At 42.2% G+C, this 20,357-nt stretch overlaps 1 protein-coding gene across 2 annotated transcripts in view; it reads right to left on the reverse strand.

Annotated features, from left to right (window-relative positions):
• Positions 1–20,357, reverse strand: part of tenm3 (teneurin transmembrane protein 3) — a 366,934-nt gene that overhangs the window by 54,655 nt on the left and 291,922 nt on the right. For both annotated transcript variants that reach the window (XM_052126900.1, XM_052126901.1), the window contains 2 exons: positions 9,684–9,830; positions 3,344–3,560 (listed from right to left, as the gene is read on the reverse strand). In XM_052126900.1, coding sequence (XP_051982860.1) covers positions 3,344–3,560; positions 9,684–9,830 — 364 coding nt within the window. The remainder of the gene's footprint in view (positions 1–3,343; positions 3,561–9,683; positions 9,831–20,357) is intronic.

Below are 20,357 nucleotides of genomic sequence, written 5' to 3' on the forward strand. Positions count from 1 at the left end.
CTTGTATGGAACAAAATGCAAGAAAAGTGAATAGTGTCTGAGGCTCACATTTTAACAAGAAAATAAGTCGTACCGGTTTGGAACCATATAAGAGTGAGTAAATGTTGAAATGTTTTTGAACTATTCCTTTAATTGAACAAGTGCTTGGCTAATGCAACAAAGATAATTAGAGCTTGGGCTGTTTGGGATAGAATGAACAAGGAGAGCTCTACTTCTGCTGTTAACCAATGGCAGAAGGGCAGAGTCTCACTTCAACGCAGTGCTAACGACAACTTGCTGTACTTATTGGCTGATTTTCCAGGTCATTACTGCTTTTCAGGGGGCTAATCAGCAGATCGGCAGTAAATCAAAGTGTGCTGTCACCCCTGACTTTGAGTTGGGATATAGGAAGTGAAGGAATGACCCCTGTGTTGCACGCACAGGCAAACATCCCATAAATAAGTTGCCGTTCCTCTTGACGTGACTGTAACTCTGGAATCCCATTTGCTTTTTGAGAGTTAATAAAACAACATTGTACACTGTCAGCTGCCACATCCTGACTGTCCTAAAAGCATGCTGTAATTCACTCTCCTCGGAGCTGTATATCTCTCTCTGTTTCACCCCTAACATCACTGCCCTACAGAGACAAAGACCAGTAAATTTGCCAACACTAAAACTGAGAAAAAAAGTATACAATATAAGGTGTGGATTTTGTAGTTACTGCTATTTTCAGACTCTGTTTTCTCTGAATCTGAGCACTGAACAAACAAATATTTACTATGTTTTGCTATGGCACGGCAGACTATGCATTAGTGCTGCATGATCATGACAAAAATCATTATGACCGATATTTCAGTTAAAAAAAAATTTAATAATAGAATTTAAATTAAACTTCATTTTGTGTGGGGCATCTGCATGAAATATACATATTCTTCCAAGCTGAGAAGCATGTCCCTGAATTACTTTATAGCTGTTTTAAATATAGTGATTCAAGACTGTGCCTAAATGTCAAATTGTCCTTTTAGCTGCATGAAAATCATCAACATAGAAAGCGAGCAACAGACAAAAGGTTACAATGCTCAACCATTGCAAAAAAATATAAACAAACAAACAAAACAAAAAATAAAATAAAAACATATACATAGAAAATGCTGTAATTGACACTTTTTGCAATACGGTAATTATGACAGCTGTAGTTGATTAATTGTGCAGCCCTAAAACACACATACTCACTCTGCATGTCTTCCGCTCACTTCGACAAAAGAAATGCCATGATGGTCATTCGATTTGATATGGTCTCACAATGCAAGAATGAGCTCATCTCATTAGCACAACCTCTTTTTAAGACCATACACAGCCTCGATCTGTCTTTCTCTTTATGACCTTTCCTTCTTTCTCACACAAAGAATAAACTTCAATATGTTACCATCACAAGAATTATGGCTGGATCCAGGTGGACATCTACTAAAGGTGCTCGGGGTTATTTCTTTATTTCTGCTTATCTGGAGCTCTGACCCTCTCAATGCTCCAATTGCTCTCCATCCAAATCTCACTGCTTAAAACACTTTCCATTTTGCCAACAAGTACCAAGCAGAAGCATGATCTTCTTAAAAGGCCCCTTAGTGTTGGGGAAGGTGTAGCAAAATGAAAACAAGTGATTTTCATGTATACAGGCAGGGGTTTGCTGAGCCAGGCATTCGGTGAATGGACGGGTGAAGATGACACAGAAAAAACATCTGGAGGGAGGCGGCAAGCATAAATATACGGTATGTGATGGGTATTTAATTCTAGGAAACTAGTGAGCTGGCACTTTTGCTCTGGTGGCATGTTGTTTTACATCATTAGTGCTCTGAATCAATAGGTAGTTACCCTCAGGAAGCACATAGAGATTTTGCTCGAATTTTCTTTGACCTAGAAGGTGCAGCACAGAGATATACAGTATCAGTATACTCAGTAAGGGCTTTCTTTAGTCAGCCAAAACAAATTTATTTTGTGTCCTTCATTGCCATAACTCCTTCAACACCTTTAAAACAAAAATAGCCCTAGGACAAAGAAACATTTCACAATGAATCCAAAAACCAGAGACTGTAATGTTTATTTAAACATTCATATTATTTAGGGAGACATTAAAGTATTTTATCAAGATCAGGGAGGATGAGGGAGGGAGTCTGGTGCACATGGTTTGCGTTACATTCGTTCAGGCCAAACAAACTCTCCAGCCAAAATGACCGATATTCAGCACAGATGTACCCCGCTTGTCTTTGTGCATTTATTTTTAAATCACATTAGCCTACATCTCCCCTTATCAGATTATTTGTCTTTATCTTGCCACAGAGGTACTTAAAAGTTTAATGTCATTGCATATGGCACCAGCTTTGGACCTATTAAACTCTTTGTTGTAGCTAATCGTGTTATCTGTCATGACTGAATCAGAGCTTGCCAAGCAATTTTTGAAAGTAATCAAGCTCCATCTTAACTGAACATATGCATTGAGCTATGCATGGGAGGCAGGGAAGAGATAAACAAATGGATCATAATTGCATTATTATCATCTATCATTATTCAAATAGAAAAGTGACTACATCACTTATCGGTATTTCATAGATATAAGCTTACACAGTCACTGAATAGTGGTCAGCCACAACATGAAGGAAATTACATTACAAGCACAAAAAAGCAGATTTGCAAAGAGGGACTTGAAGCAGCACCAGGCGCATAACTGACAGAGCAAAAGGAAAAAGGAAGGTAGAATGGAGCCATAAAGGCAGCTGACCATGACAACTGAGAAATTATAATATCCATTCAGGCAAACAGAGAGAAGATGCTTCGTTCTGGATGTGACAACTTAATTAATAGCATTGCTTGTTCAAGCAGGCAATTATCAGATCCAGCGTCTCTTTCCAATAACTGTAATGGTGCTCTAACATGCACAATACAAATCAAACCGCATAATTTGTAAATTACACTTTAATGCAACTTTTTAAAACAAAATTGAAACTCTTTCAGTAACCCAGGTCACTCAGTTCTTATGAGGTTTTGTCACCACATATGTTTCCATGGCAACTGTATAAAGTCTTTAAGAAGGTGGTTAGGCGCCATTCATGGGAGTAATTTATAAAAAAATTATGATAGTTACAGTGTATGGTCACTGGCAAAACGGAAATTGGATGACTATATCAAAATGAGAATACTACATATATTTGGGACAGCCAAAAATATAATTAGAGATATGTGCAATCCATAAAATTCACATCACAAGAATCAGTGCTGCTCTTTATGCTCATATTTTTAGCTTATCACCAAGCACACTTCTTACTATTCTCTTCCAGGTTTAAATTGCAGTGCATATTGAGCGCAGCCCTACCTTCTGTTGAAGGGGTTGTCTCCATTAATGACATGCGTGCTCTCTGGGCCGATGAGGAAGCTGATTCGCTGATAGAAGGACTGAGCGGTTTGCTGTGGGCTGACTGGTTGGTTCTGGCTGATGATGTCAATGGGGTCAGGAGAGCCGCGGCAGAAAGGTTGAGTCTGACATGAGCTCTGCAGACAACAGTCTGGATCCATACAGTCCAACAGGCCATCTACGTGCACACACAAGGACATACCATATTTCACTTTTTTATATAAAGCTTATTATAATTGCAACAGACTAACCCACACTCTTAAGCCAACCTCAAAAAAAAAACATTTTGCTTTTTTTAATAATAATAATAATAATAATAATAATAATAATGGTAAAACTTTACAATAAGATTCCATTGTTAACATTTGTTAACATGAACTAACAATTAACAATACTTTTTAAAGCATTTATTAATCTTGGTTAATATTAATTTCAACATTCAACATCAAAAGTTGTACATGTTAACATTAGTTAATGCACTATGAAATAACATGAACTAACAATGTACAATTGTATTTGTATTAATTTACATTAATAAAGACTAATAAATGCTGTAACAAAATATGGTGTTAACTGTTTGGTCATGATACCTAATGCTTTAACTAATGTTAATAAATGGAACATTATTGTAAAGTTTTACCTTAATAATAATAATCATCGTCATCATCATAATAAACATTATTATAAGTACATTATACATACTGCATTTTTTGCTTTATTTTATTTTGGTTGTTTTTCCAGTTAAGGACGTCTCTGTGAGAGTCTCCAAAGGGAGGTTTTGTCAGATTCAGCTTACTTTTAAGGACAATTTTATCTTCAAATGACAGCTACTGTAAGTATGTACAGTAAACACATATTTATTTTCTATCACAGTTTGGATTTTCCATATATTCACAGAGACTCTGTTTTTATATTAAGCCAATTATATTTTCCTCTAAACCTAACCCTCAACGAAACCTTTAAGCATTTTTAAATTGTAACTAAAACTTTGTCAACACAATTTGGGCATAACCTGCCACACACATACCACACACATAATAAAAATAAAATAAAAATATGTAAAAATATGAGGTGCTAAGTGTTAAAGAGTCTCACAGTACATCCTGTGTCTTACAGATCATGCCACACCTCTTATAGTGTGTGAATTTAAAAGACGAGACGCTAAATGTTTCTGCATCTGTGCGCCATACACCATCCCCAATTCTTTCTTTTTCTTTCACCTTTAGGGTCAGAAGACATGTGCTCAATATCCACCCCCTCAGTTTCTTCTTTCTTTTACACTGTCAAGACTTTCTCGCTCTCTCTTTTCTATCAGTAAACACCTGGTTAATGCTTTGTGTGGAAATGCGATCTGATCACCCGCAGGTAAGTGCCATAAACCTCTGCCATCCGTCTCAGCTAGTTTATAAAAAGCCCTGTGTACATCTGGCACACTGTCACAGGGGGGTTGTAAAAGAACACATGTGCAAAAATACACACACACACAAACACACGCTTTTGTTGCACTAATCAGTAGGAGACCAATTCTTTTTAACAGCACCCTGTGCTGACACTGCCATGGGGAGATAGAGACAGAGTGTCTGACTGTTTGTTTTGCCTTACGAGTGTCCCAGCACCCCCTGCCAAAAGCACCACACAACTTCATGTGAGATCTGGGTCTCTCGTAACTCTTAAACTCTTTAAATCCGGTCCATCAAGGCCAAAATCAACACGTACATGAAAAGGTTCCTCCACATAGAACAGAATATGTTAACAGCTCGCCCAGGCCAAACTATACTAGAGGTCACGTAATGTGATCTTATGACATATTCATATGCATTTAAGGAGAAAAGTATTTATCTTTTTACTAGAACTGTCAGAATTAAGGCATTAACGCATGTGATTAATAAAAAAAGTTGAACGTGTTAATTTTTCTTAATTGCGATTAACACATTGAGCGTTAATACAGCATAAACACTGGTGTGAAGGGTGGCATTTTTGTAAGGTGTGTGTGTTGGTTTGCAAGCACTTTTCATGGTGAGTACAAAGCGCCGTTTGATGCTGGCATTGCCAACCTGACACAAATCATGAACGCAGCTTCACGATTGCTGTAACAAAGCAGATAACCACAATCTACTGGTAGATTAATATTGTGGAGGATGAGAGTTTAACCTGTTAACCTGCACCAGTGCGCAGTCGCACCGAAGAGTCCCCCCAGTTTAATGTTTATGAATAGATTTAACGTGAAAGAACATCATTAATCTTGGCAAACTATATATCATTTTAAAGGTGTAAGCCTCAAGCATCGATGATAGAGCTCTGTTTTTCGATGAAAAGCTTATAACGAATGTATTTCTTGCATTTATGTAAGCAATACAGATCAAACAAACGTAATCAAAAACGGAGCACTTACCAGTAGTGTCGTAATAACGAGCCACACACGCATCCACTGCTAAAAGTTCCAGATTGGATGGAAAGGTGAGGGTCCACTGAATAACATCCCATAGAGCATTTTTAGTCCAAAGAAACAATAACGTTGTAACATTGATGGTTATTCCTTTGTTTACATCGAAGTTTCTTCAGGGTGAAGTATCATACTTGTCGGTTATGCAATAAAATTATGCATAATAACAGACTCCCGGTAGCCGAACGTTATATGGGTGTGTTGCTTAGAGTGTAATGTACAAATTAAGACCGCACACACACACACAAATACAAAGATAGGCAATATATAGGTCGAAATATCCAAACACTGCGGTCAGTTTTTTGACGTCATGATATGCTGATCCTATTGTTTTGTCTTTACAACGAAAGCCAATGAAAGAATTGAAATGATATGACTGATAGAAAATGTAGCCAAGCAGTGCACGATTCCAACGATATCCGGGAAGTTTAAATTCCTCGTGAACAAGATGTTTTTTATTTATTTGAATCAGCCACTCTAACCTACGAATTAGGCTGTGACCACACCCCGTCATTTGACAACAAACGAGCCATAGTAAAAAGACGGTTCCCCAGTCAACATCTGTTTTCGCGTCTTACTTACTGGACGGATTATCTCATCAAATGGATCATCAAAAGAAGTTTTTTTCTGCTGAAGATGTTTTATTTGAGATCACTCGAAGCAGCGATGACGAAATTGAGGAGTGAATACAGCGACGACGGTGATATACTTGAGGACGGAAAAGATGGTCCAATTTTACATCGGTGAGTTGCTATGTAACATGCACACATTATACGTGTGTGTGTGTGTGAGAGAGAGAGTGTGTGTGTGTGTGTGTGTGTGTGTGTGTGTGTGTGTGTGTGTTTGTTTTCCCATTTGATTTATATGGTAAATGCATTGTGGTCTGAAAAGACCAAATATAAAACAAATGGCTTGTCTGATGGCTGGCCATCAGTGTGATTGTTTGTTGGTTCTATGTCTGACCATCCATATGAATGCTGTCTGTATCACTGGCCATCACCAGCCATTGAATGTTGAATGGGCAACTATCGGTATGAATAGTGTATATGACTAAAATAGCTTGCAGTACCCTTCATAACATTTGATCATTAGGTTGCTTTTTGAGGTATCCAAGGAGGCTTCTTGGTACCTGGACATAGTCTTGGAAAAAATATTGCAGAAATCTCATTTTTCATAATATCTTCCTCAAATGTGAAATATAAACTGATGAGACTTGTGGCTTTCAATCAATTGCCTAACTGGATTCATCCAGGTTTGTTTTCATTGATTTTTCCATAAAATAATGAAATGTTACTTGCAGTACAAATTATCTTCAAGACACTTTAAATTCTATACATTTTTGTCTGTGTAAGTTTTTTCAACTTTTACATTTGGGTAACAAAACTCCAAAGTGTCTTCTTTTTAAATATGTCTAAATTGTGCATGTAGAGCAAATTGTTCAGTAACTACAATTATTTTAGTTTGGGGATGTCATTTCTGGGGATGTGCCTCAGGCAGGGGAGGTAGAAAGGGAACCGACATAGTCTTGGAAAAAGCTTGCAGGAACCCCATTTTTCATTATATCTTCCTCAAATTTGAAATATAAACTGATGAGACTTGTGGCTTTCAATCCTTTACGTAATTGGATTCCTCCAGGTCTATTTTTATATATTTGTACATGAAATAATAAAACATTTTTTGAAGTTCACATTATTTATGAGGCACTTCAACTTTTATAACTTTTTATTTGTTTGAGCATTATCAACTCTGATTTGTTGTTAGTAGAGTGCCAAGTGTCTTCTTTCCAAAGAGACCTTAATTGTGCCTGTGGTACACTGTTCTCAGGAGCTATATTTATTTTAATTCAGGTATGTCATTTTCAGCTGTGAGCCCCTGAGTGGGGGTGCAGGTTAACAGGTTAAGGGATTTAATGCCCACAGCAATGAAAATGCAACCTATGTAGGACTAGTTCTTTAAATTATTCAAATTACCACTTAGACTTTGGGAAACGTTTAATGCTACTTGAATATTAGTGCATTTCTATCTATATTGTGGAAGGCATTGTTTGGAAAATGATAATAAAGCATTATATTGTTACATATTGTTTTGTTTTCATTCATAAAATGGAAATAAATGAATTTTGACAAGAAAAGTATTTGTCAAAATTCATCACTTTTAAAATCTGCGATTAAACGAGATTAACTACAAAAATGATGTAATTGATCGTGATTACAAATTTTAATCAAATGACAGCACTACTTCGAAAAAGTACTTTTGAAAAACACCAGCGGTCAAGCAATGATGTCTTTATTCTCATCAACTGCTATTCAAAGGAAACTGATTTCAAAGAAATCAGCAATGCATGGCATGGTTACGGTACAACTGAGAATACACTATAAATTTACTTTATATTTTTCTGCTTTGGAAAAACTTCAAAGCCTTTTGTTGGGTTTCCAGAGGACTGTAAATACGTCAGTCTTACAATGTTACAGACCGCATTATCTCCTAGCAGAAAAATAACCTCTTCAAATACTTTGGAAACATCCTGTGTTTAAATGTTGAATGTTTTTTGAATGGCAGAAGGGGTTTGCAAAGTGTGTTTGGCGAGGCCCACTTAGTCTACAATTTTGCTAATGCCTTAGTAGGATGCCACATACTGTTTGGTTTTTGAGAAGAAAAAACAATATGGAGGGAGACCATTTTAAGAAACCAGCTAAAATGTTTATAGTTTGACAAAAACACTTCAGATACTGTCCATATGGTTTCATACCATACAGAGTTCTACTTTATTATAAAACTTTTTCAAAGCCAAACTTTCCACTTATTAACAATGCATATTAATTATTATTTATAGGGCTGGGAATTTAAATTTCTGTGAGTAATAGTTGACTAAACAATTAAAGCAAATAATGCAGTATAATTTTCTTACTCTTCCTGAAACTTTACTAATGTTTTTTTCCTGCACCTCTGGCTAAAATTGTCATGTATACATTTTTAGGAGGCACACACTCGACTTCACATCCTAGCACAGAAAATGATTGTGAAACTTATTCATTGCGCACGATGCATGTCCCGAGCATAATAAAAACGGGAGTGGATTTACAGTACGAGAATGGAAACTTCACTCATAAGCAGTATGCCAATTGTGGGAGAGATTCTGGCAAGCTGCCTTATCACTTCGCATCACCCGAAAATGCTCACTGTTATCTAAACCAGTGTCAAAGGTGAAAACGCACAAGAGAGAACAGGTGTGCGCATGATAAGAGGCTAAACAGAAGTGAAAATAACAGTTTTGAGATTTTAAGATTTTAATGAGATTCAATTTCAGCATTCAATTTGTTTGATATCTGTATGTAAAGTGTCTAATAATGCATTGGAAATGTACACTTATGTTTATCATACCAATAAAGCTTATATGAATTGAATCTGCCCATTTGATCCTATTATATATAATCCACTGAAAAATGGCAAAATATATTTTGCCAAACTTTTGATTACAGCATGCCCACTGATTTTATGGCATGCATACATATACTTGTATAAAAGGTTTATACCTGTAATAATTTGTCTAATTAACTCTATCTGCAAACCCCTCTCAAAGAGAGTTTTCATATGAAGACTGATTGTATTTGCTTTTTCAAAGGTTTTTTATCATGACTTTTGCTGAGGGTAAAATTACAATGTCAAAACATATCAGTTTCTTCATGCAAACAGTTAATTATGCACATATATCTTATCCACTACAACCTGATTATCACTGACAAATATTTCTGCAGTATTTACATATGCATTTCCAAATGTATTTTTATGTGATGCTTTAGTTCTGCTGAACCCATTAAAATGTTATTAGTTTATACGCCCAGTCACCGGTGACCTCACCTGCTTCATTGTCCTTGCCATCTGCACAGAGTGTCTCCATGGCAACGTCACAGCCGGCCCCTCTCCAGCCTGGTTGGCAGACACAATGCCAGCCATTCTGGTCCAGTGTACAGCGGCCATTACTGTTGCATAGACCTGGGCATCCCTCTGCAGAGATAGATAGAGCCGTCATACACTAGTATGGATGTGTTTAAATATGTGTAAGATTGACTAAAGCATACTGAATGTGTGTGATTGCATTTATGTGATTGTATAAGTGTGAATTTCTCTTAAAGTGAAAAGTCATACATAGCCACAGTAGGACACAATGTGTCTTCGACTTGTGAAACACAAATAAATGGACGGTAATCCAAACAGAGATACACTGAGATCGCCGTGAATGAACGTAAAGGTTTAGAGGTGAACACAAACTGACGCTAGACTTCATAAAGGCCTAGTGAGATGCACAGAGGCTGTAAATTCACATGGATGTAACAGATGCTCACTCGACACACACAATCCAACCAATCAATTAAAAAGGAATGGCATTTGTGGAGAAATTAATGTGAAATCCAAAAGGAAAAAGAATAGATTCAGGAGTCCAAATGAGAATTTATTTGAAGAAAATTAATTAAAAGAAAGAAAAGTGAATTTAGAAACAAAGATCAAAGGAAGGTATACAGTGGAAGAGAGTGAGGGAATAATAACTCAACAGCAGCATCCATGTGAAGCTACGGCATACAGAGAATCCCAGTGGCATAAAGTATAGGGTGGTATCTAAGCTGGTGGAAGAGTGTGTGCCTCCAGCGCTATACTTTCTGCCCAGGTCATATTCCGCTGGACGGAATCAGAGAGAAAAGCGAGAGAGGCCAAGGGAGGGACGACAAGGGAAGGGTAGGAGGATTGTGGTAGCAGCTAGGCTAACAAACACCAGGGGTCAGGCTGCAGGATGCATGGAGACAGGACCCACAGGATTCCCAAACAAAACTCAAGGACCACAGGTGTGTCAGTAATTGTTTGTGTGTGACTTTGTAAAGACAAACAATGATGAATTTGGCAGATAAAAGGGACCACAATAAAAACAGTGAGGAGACTGGAACATAGACACGCTGACATCGTGCTTCAAGACAAAAAAATGAAGGAGGTTGAAAGAGAGGAAGGAAGAAAAAGAAAGAAAGAAGAAAGAAAGAAAGAAAGAAAGCTCAGAGAGACAGTGGAGTGATTGCTTGTGACAGTCTCCCTGGGGCTTTGGTATGCATTACCTTTAAATCCTATCCTCTCTCCTATAATGGGGCCGGGAGGGAGGAAAATTCGGGAAAGAAAATAAAAAAAAAATCTGAGCACTTGAGTCCAAGTGAAGGACAATTCAGAACACCAAAAACACATAAGGGGAAAAGAGAAAGGAAGCAAATTACCATAAAAAGAAAAAGGAAATGAAAGAGGAGAAAAGTGAGATGTTGCAAGAGGAGTGGGATCTGTTTTGAGTTTGGACGACTCCGTCTGAAGGATTGCCACAGCGTATATATTGTGTTTATTAAGGCAAGAATAAATACCATACCGAGAAATGTATCAGTTACCTAACGTAACCTCGGTTCTCTCTAGATGAGGGAACGAGTATTGCGTAAGCTAGCTTACGCTACGGGAAAGATTCATCTTTTCTGAGATATTGAAGCCAAAAAATTATCCTTAATTTTGTATCCATTGTCAACGCAGTGCGGCAGCTGCAGACCTTGAGCGGGCTAGCTAGCGAGCTCATTGGTTGCTCTGCGGCAACTGCTGCAGCCTATAGACGAGCTTGGCGAACTCGCATCCAATGAGAGGCGTCCGCGCTCACTGCATCAAAGCCCGCCAAAAGGGCGTGACTAGAGTGCATATAAGCGTAGTTCGTAGGCTGGAACCCTGGTTTTCATTGACTGAAGCGAAAAGTCGCCGTGGCGCGAAGCACGGCCGGCTACGCAATACTCGTTCCCTCATCTAGAGAGAACCGAGGTTACGTTAGGTAACCGATACGTTCTCTTCACGAGAGGTTCTCTCGTGATATGCGTAAGCTAGCTACGCTACGGAACCCATTGTCAATGCCGTGCGCGCCAAGCATCCACTGTATGAGCCCCAGGGAATTAAGGGGGAACCCGGGGGGGCCCTTATGAGTGGGGAAATAAGATTTGGCCGGCAAGAATGCGGGTCAGTGTTTGTGTAATATATAAGCACATAGTGGGAAGGGAACAACAGAGCGGCGGTGCCGGTCTGTGTGGAATGTGTCCCATAAGTGCAGCTCACCAGGGGAGCTGTAGCGTATTAAACCGATAGTAGTTTTGCCTGCAGAGCGGGCACTTCCATATTGTAAAAACTGACAAATGTGGAGGGGGAAGTCCATCCCGCTGCCACACATATGTCGTGAATGGGAATCCCGCTGGACCATGCCCACGAGGATGCCATGCCTCTAGTGGAGTGAGCCCTAATGCCCAACGGGCATGGCAGGTCTTTTGACGCGTATGCAGCAGCAATAGCGTCCACTATCCATCTAGATAGTGTCTGTTTCGAGGCGGCGAGACCTTTGGTGTGCCCTCCAAACGAAACGAAAAGCTGCTCAGAGCGTCTGAAAGCGGCGGAGCACGCGGTATACAATCTCAGTGCTCTGACTGGGCAAAGGAGATTGGCGTCGCGTTCGCTATCGGATGCTGGTAGCGCCGATAGGGAAATGACCTGTGCTCTGAAAGGAGTACCGATCACCTTGGGAACATAGCCGTGTCTAGGTTTTAAAATGACCTTGGAGTCACTTGGTCCAAACTCAAGACACGCAGTGCTGACAGACAGCGCGTGAAGGTCTCCCACACGTTTGACTGATGACAGGGCAGTCAGAAAAAAACGGTTTTGAGTGAAAGGTATTTCAAATCCATGGATTGAAGTGGTTCGAAAGGGGGGGCTTTCATAGTTTCGAGAACTATAGAAAGATCCCAGATAGGAACCGATGGGGGGGCGGGGTTCATCCTTCTTGCTCCCCTAAGGAAGCGGATGACCAGCTCGTTTTTTTCCCCATGACTGGCCGTGCAGGGGTTCAGCGAACGCCGCAACGGCTGCCACATACACTTTGAGCGTGGATGGGGATCTGCCCTTATCCAGCAGCTCTTGTAGAAATACGAGCAGCGACGACACCCCACATGTCCGCGGGTCCAGGTCTCTGTCGGTGCACCATTTTGAGAACACAGACCATTTTGACGCGTAGAGTCTTCTTGTGGAAGGGGCTCTAGCGTGTATAATGGTATTTATTACTCCTTCTGGCAGAGCGACGGGTAGTCGTTGATCACCCACGCATGCAGCGCCCAGCGCTCTGGGTGGGGATGCCAGATTGTGCCGCGAGCTTGAGAGAGGAGATCTGCTCTCACTGGGATGGGCCACGGCGCTGTCAGTGACAGCCGCGTAAGCTCCGGGAACCATGTCTGATTCTCCCAACGAGGGGCTATGAGGAGCACCGAGTGACGCGTTTCCCTGATCCTCTGCATTACCTGTGGCAATAGCGAGACGGGGGGGAAGGCGTAAAGCGGGCGCCTGGGCCAGTCCTGGGCCAGCGCGTCCTCGTTTTTCGAGAAAAATATCAGGCAGTGAGAGTTCTCTTCTGACGCAAAGAGGTCTATCTCTGCTCTGCCGAATAGGTGCCATAACGTCTGGACTGTTTGAGCGTGCAGGGACCATTCCCTTGGGGGAATATTGTCTCTGGACAGTCTGTCCGGGCCGTCGTTCAGGTGGCCTGGCACGTGCGTCGCCCTCAGCGAGCGCAGGTGGCACTGGGACCAACTCAGTATGTGTTCCGTCAGATGGAAAAGGTTCCTGGATCTGACACCGCCCTGACGGTTTAGGTAGGATACCACAGATCTGTTGTCCGAACGGACCAGGACGTGGTGACCCTGAATGACCGGGAGAAAGCGCACGCGGCGTACTCGACCGCTATCATTTCCAGACAATTTATGTGAAGGAGCTTTTCCTGAACTGACCATAGGCCGAAAACCGGAGAGCCCTCGCAGACCGCACCCCAACCCGTCTTGGACGCGTCTGTCGAGATGACTTTTCGGCGAGATACAGCTCCCATTGTCACTCCTCGCTGATACCACTCGGCCACTGTCCAAGGCTGCAGAGCTGAAATACAGGTCTGAGTCACCTTGATGGGCTGGCGGCCTGTGGCCCAAGCCCGGCGAGACGCACGGGTGCTTAGCCAATGCTGAAGCGGGCACATGTGCAGTAAACCCAGCTGATGTACTGCTGCGGCTGAGGCCATGTAACCTAGCACTCTCTGGAATTTCTTCAGAGGCGTGAGGCTGTTCATCTGAAAAGATGCGGTTAGTCGCTGAACACAGCGCGCTGCTGTGTAGATAAGCGAGCTGTCATTGCCACGGAGTCTAGTTCTATCCCAAGGAAGGAAATTGTCTGACTGGGCTGTAGTGAGCTCTTGGTCCAATTGACTGCAAGACCCAAACTGTTCAGATGGCTGAGGAGAACTGCTCTGTGAGACAGAAGCTCCATATGTGACTGAGCCATAATCAGCCAGTCGTCCAAATAGTTCAGAATTCGCAAACCCTGACTCCGCAGGGGTGCGAGTGCCACATCCATGCACTTCGTGAAAGTACAGGGTGCTAAGGACAGGCCGAACGGAAGGACGGTGTATTGATAAACCTGGCCATCGAAGGCGAATCTCAAGAATGGCCTGTGACGGGGATTTATCTGAATCTGAAAGTATGCATCTTTCAGATCGAGAGAAATAAACCAGTCCCCCTGGCGCACATGCGCGAGGAGTTTCCTGATTGTAAGCATTTTGAACGGTCTTTTTGCAAGCGCTTTGTTCAAAACCCTGAGATCTAATATGGGTCTGAGGCCGCCGTCTTTCTTGGGAACAAGAAAATAACGGCTGTAAAGCCCCGACTCGCTCAGAGAGGGTGGCACTTTCTCTATGGCCCTTTTGCACAGAAGGCTTGCTATTTCTGAACGAAGCATGCACGCTGCTTCCGTGTTCACAGTGGTTTCGAGCCGCGCACTGAAGCGAGGAGGGCGGCGATCGAACTGTAGCAAATAGCCCTGTTGTATTGTGCTTAACACTCACTTGGATATCCCTGGAATAGCTTCCCACGCTTTGAAGCATAACGCTAGAGGGTGAATGGCCAATTCGCTCTGATTGCCGCACACAGAGCGCTGAACAAAATGTGTGAGCGCGTTTAGTGTGTTTATGCATGATTGCTCGCAGACAGCATGAACAGGCTGTTTTGTGAGTGACTTCCCGATTGGAATGAATGGGGAAAGAGTCACATCTGTTACGTGATGCACAAGCATAGTCATGGGCACGGGACTTACACACAGAGGAATGTTTGCTGGCCGTGTAACAGAGCGGGCAGAGAATGGGCGCGCTTGTATTCCTGGACGCATTTATTGACTCTAGCGCTCGAGCGGTTCGTAACCGCTTTATGTGAGCGTGCTCTGGTGGGGACACGAGACATGCAGTGCTTGTGTGCAGAAGTGAACACTGGATTGTGGGCACGTTTTCTACACATAGGGCTGGTCGTGTGACAGAGCGGCCAGAGAATGGGCCGCATTTGTGGGCGCCTTCATTGACTCTGATGCTCGAGCGGTTCGTAACCGCTTTATGAGAGCGTGCTCTGATAGGGGCACGGGATGTGTTATGCTTGTGTGTAGGGGCGAACACAGGGTTGTGGGCACATTTTCTACACATAAGACATGTTTGCTCTTTACAAGATTTATTTGGGTGGCCGTGAAAACGGCGTTTGAGTGCAGGCAAGCGGGCAGTGTCACCGGCTTGTTGGCTGCTAAATTCACCACTGCAGTAGCCTGAGAGAAGGGGACTGACAGGGGGCGAAGCTTTGACGGTGGTCCGGCCACGGCGGGACTGAGTCGTCGTTTGTTCAACAAAGCTAGGAGGACTTCGGTTGTTCATGTTTCAGAGCAATCTTAGGCCGAGGCCCGCGGGGGGGCGGCTGTCTGAGCGCGATCTGGGGCGGCCGCCCTGTCGGCGCTGGGAAGTCTGGCTTTGTTGAGCTGGGCGCTGTGAAGATGCTCGTGCAGGAGGCTGGTTACGTGGGCGGCCTGCAGAGGAGCTAGCGCGGCGAGGCAGGAAGAGATTCATGGCTTGGGTGGCTTTCTGGACTTCCGAAAAACGGTCAACAATGCCACTTACCGCGGAACCGAAGAGACCGGACGGAGAGAGTGGCGCGTTGAGGAACGTGGAGCGCTCAGTTTCTCCCATGTCGGCTAGCGTTAGCCACAGGTGTCTCTCGGTTACAGTCAGCGAGGCCATGCACTTCCCTATAGCTTGGGCTGCAGCTTTGGTGCCGCGAAGGGCGAGGTCCGTCGCGCTCCTTAGATCTGTAACAGCCTCTGGGTGCCTGCCTCTCTCATCCCACTCCCGAAGAAGGTCCGCTTGGAGGATCTGCAAGACGGCCATGGAACGCAGAGCAGATGCGGCTTGGCCGGCGGCGGAATAGGCGCGGCAAACACAGGCGGAAGTAGTTCTGCAGGCCTTAGACGGGAGCACTGGTTTAGACCGCCATCTCGCGGAGGGCGGGCAAAGGTGTGCTGCTACCGAATCCTCGACCGGGGGGATGGAAGAGTAGCCCTTCTTGGCGGCGCCGTCCACTGAAGCGAGAGCGGTGGAGACGTGGGATCGAGTCCTGGCCGAGAGAGGCGCGTTCCACGATTTAGAGAGCTCGGCGTGGAGTTCCGGCAGGAAGGGAGCGGCCCGGGCCGCGGGCACCGCGCGGTGACGGCTTTGAAGAAAACAGCCATCGAGTCTGTAGGGAGCCTGCTCAGGGGGCGGTGACAGTCGCTTCTAAAACCGGTTCCGGCAGCCTTTGGGAGCGGCGCGGCGAAACAGAAGGCGGCGCGGCAGCTCCGGTTTTGCATACTTCGAGTCGAGCCCGCAGGGTTGACATCGGAAGCTCCTCGCAGAGGTCTTCCCCCAAGCCATCAGACTTTTCAATACTCAGAGACTGGTTTGACACACACACGTGTCCTGAGTTGCACTTTAATAACTGTCACTTTATAACTGTCTGCTACCTCAATAACTGCTATGTGCATAGAACATTATCTCATAGTATGTTATGTTTACATTTTTAGAAACTGTCATCTTTTTGCACTACTGAGTACTGGTCGGCGCTGCACTGTCTATTGTCCTGTTCATTGTCAGTAATTTGTTGTACTGTCCTGTACTTTTTGCACATGTTTGCACGTGCACTTTATATAGGTATATATAGGTAGTTTATATAGGTATTTTATTCCGTTGTGTAGTCTCATGTGGTCCTATGTTGGTCCTTTGTTGTTTTTATGTAGCACCATGGTCCTGGAGGAACGTTGTCTCGTTTTGCTGTGTACTGTACTAACTGTATATGGTTGAAACGACAATAAAAACCACTTGACTTGACTTGACTTGCATGCCCCTGTCCCAGGCAGAGAGCGCAGATGATGTGTCGGTCTCCGGCGCTGAGAGGAGCGCGGCATGAGCCGCAGGAAGTGCGAGGCATCTTTAAAAAGACGCTCCATACTCTTTTGTGGAGTTCACTGAGGAACTTAGCTTGCTCTAAAAAAGGATACGTCGCCGGATGGCGTAGCTCGCAGGATGGCTGAAGGTGGCGAAGACGGCCGGCTTCTTCGAGCGCTGTCCACGCTTGCTAGATGCCCCTCGAACGGCGACGCGGCTTACAGTTCAGAGATGCGAAGAGCTTCGCTGAAGAGATGAAAATCAGGGTTCCAGCCTACGAACTACGCTTATATGCACTCTAGTCACGCCCTTTTTGGCGGGCTTTGATGCAGGGAGCGCGCGGACGCCTCTCATTGGATGCGAGTTCGCCCAAGCTCGTCTATAGGCTGCAGCAGTTGCCGCAGAGCAACCGATGAGCTCGCTAGCTAGCCCGCTCAAGGTCTGCAGCTGCCGCACTGCGTTGACAATGGATACAAAATTAAGGATAATTTTTTGGCTTCAATATCTCAGAAAAGATGAATCTTTCCCGTAGCGTAAGCTAGCTTACGCAATACAAGAGAACCTCTCGTAAGAGAACACTAGGTGCCTTGTCTGATTAGTTTTGTATGAATGAGAGAATGAAAAGAACAAAGCAACAGAAAATGTTCAAGAGAGTAATAAAACATGTTCCAAGATATAGCTAACATATTGAGGTTTTCAGTCAAGTATCAAAGCAAGCCCATAAGAGTTAAAAAACATCTTTAACAAAAACAAAAACAAAAACCTTCTAAAAGTTCTTGGCGGTCTCATGCGCCATATGCTAGTATGTGAGGCTGAAATCACACTTGGCTCAGGACTGATTTAGCCCTGTGAATTATTTCCAAAAACACCTCAGTGACAGTAAACAAAAATCTGCTAGTTTCTATTCTTCTGATCTCAATTACACCACAAGCTAGTAGTTCATTACAAAACATAGTTTCTCATCACTTGCACACAGTACAGTCTCCTAGTTTTTGTAGGACTCTCTTGTTTTAGATATGAACAAGACAATAGGGGTGGGGGGGGGGGGTTTCTGCAGAAGTTGAAACATCAGCCAAGGAGAGCGCTAAATGACATTGGATTGGATTTCGGACAGTCCAAAAAAAAGCAGCAGATGAAGAATCACAATAATAGCAGAACAGAGACACGCAGTGGAGAAAGAAAGAACAAGTTATTAATGCTCCATAAAAATGTCATAAAGACCTTAATCCGTGACACAAGAGCTCAGGGGAGAGACAGAAAGAAAAAGAAGAGGAAAAGACACAGTACCTTGGACATATGTCTCCGGGTGAGCTTTTTAGGGAGAAAGAAAAAGACAGAGTAAAAGAGGGAGAAAGTGTGTTAAAAAGTCAGCAGAGAAGAAGCAACATGTGAAGTCTTCATGTGAGTAAGAATTGTAAAACACATTCATACTTAAACATGCATTCAAAAACAAACAAACGAAGAGGTTACTTTAGATATCTAAACTGGACATACCATAGATTTCTATTGTGTATATGTAAAAATAATTATAAACCCTAAAAGAAAACTTTAGAAATTTTAGAATAAAGGGAAAAAAAATTATAATAATATTTTTCCAAAAGAGGATGATCCAAAGGGAGCTTTTGTCAGATTAGATGGTAAACAAAGTGAAGTTAACGAAGCCCCCAAAACACAAACTCACACAGGGGTTGGCAAAAAAACAGCCCCATTAAGCAGTCTTCAGTGTATCTCATTATACAATGTTACAAATTGTCACAGAATGGACATTCAATGTCACCAATCGAAAAAGCTCAATGGCACCTGGCACAATTGTCCAAAAAAACATTCAGGGAATGAAATGAAAAACAAAACCTATAAAAAATTATTCACTCTGCATCCTGTTCAGTATTCAGAGCGCTTCTAAATCAGTTTTCAACAGTGTGACTATCACTTAAAATGCATAAAGAACATAACATGAGCATCATGGGATTTACAGTATTGTTAGAATAGTGCAGTGAATGAGAATCATTCTAATTGGAAACATTGAACCCAGTGATTGGCAAGTGGTCCATGAATTCTACTGTATGTTTGCTATTTCACGTTTCACAATGTCATCACATCAGCTCTATTATCCCCAAGCCTCTCAGTGTATGAGTGAAATATTATATGGCCCTGAGTGAGGGGGGAAGACAAAGACAAAACAAAAAGAGTGCATGTGTATGTGTGTCTTTGTGGAATACTGTATGGATAAGCTTTGAATCCTTCACATGTGTATATGTGGCTAAATTAAATGAATTGTGACAATGCTTTTGAAGAATCCCTGTGCCCCATGTCATAACATTACATATGCTAAGTCACATCAAATCATCTTAAACAAAAGGTCACTTTTTAATAAAAGAATAGGCAAGGCTATTGTGGTGTGGCTTTATTAGATGTATTGTGTTCTTATGAAGGATAGTTTACCCAAAACTGAAAAATAATTTACTCACCCTCATGTTGTGACCCATCCAACTTTTTTCTTCTGTAGAACAGAAAAGTAGATAAATTAAGTAAAATGTTAGCCTCAGTCATCATTCACTTTCATTGCACTTTTCTTCTTTTTTTTTTTTTCAAACAATGAAAGTGAATGATGACAGAGGCTGTCTGTCTCTTACATTCTGTCTAAACATCATCTTTTGTGTTCCTTGGAAGAGGGTGAGTTAAAAATGACATAATTTTAATTTTGGGTGAACGATCCCTTTAAGAAAGATACTCTTGTATATAGTATTAATTGAGCAAAAGTGTGTGTTGTTGAGACTAATTGAGAGGTGTGCATGTGGGAAGAGAGCGAGTGCGTTCTGATTCAATTGCTTGGGTATCCCGTTTCCACACACTCACTGTTATGTCTGGGAAATCTATGCTTAGACAGGGTGCATCTCAATCAGTTCCATAAATCAGTAGTCAGAGCACTGATCAGAGAGTCAGACATTTTTAGGGCTATCTCAGTCGCAAAATGTTCCAGTGCATGGAAACACCATGTGAAACAAAGATGAGCACAAGAGTAATTTTCTCTTTAAAAGAGATGTTGTTTTTTGTCTTTCCTAAATAATTATCATGAAAGAGAAACAATCTTTTAAATATTTGATTTGTTAAAAGAAGGTATAAACCGCACTCCAACATATTTTTATTTCTTTATTTATGCTATTTACCTGTTATAATAACACTGTACATTAGAAAATCACAAATATTTCTTAATTGCTGAT

Source organism: Xyrauchen texanus, chromosome 5 (assembly GCF_025860055.1).
Source record: "Xyrauchen texanus isolate HMW12.3.18 chromosome 5, RBS_HiC_50CHRs, whole genome shotgun sequence".
Lineage (NCBI taxonomy): Eukaryota > Metazoa > Chordata > Actinopteri > Cypriniformes > Catostomidae > Xyrauchen > Xyrauchen texanus.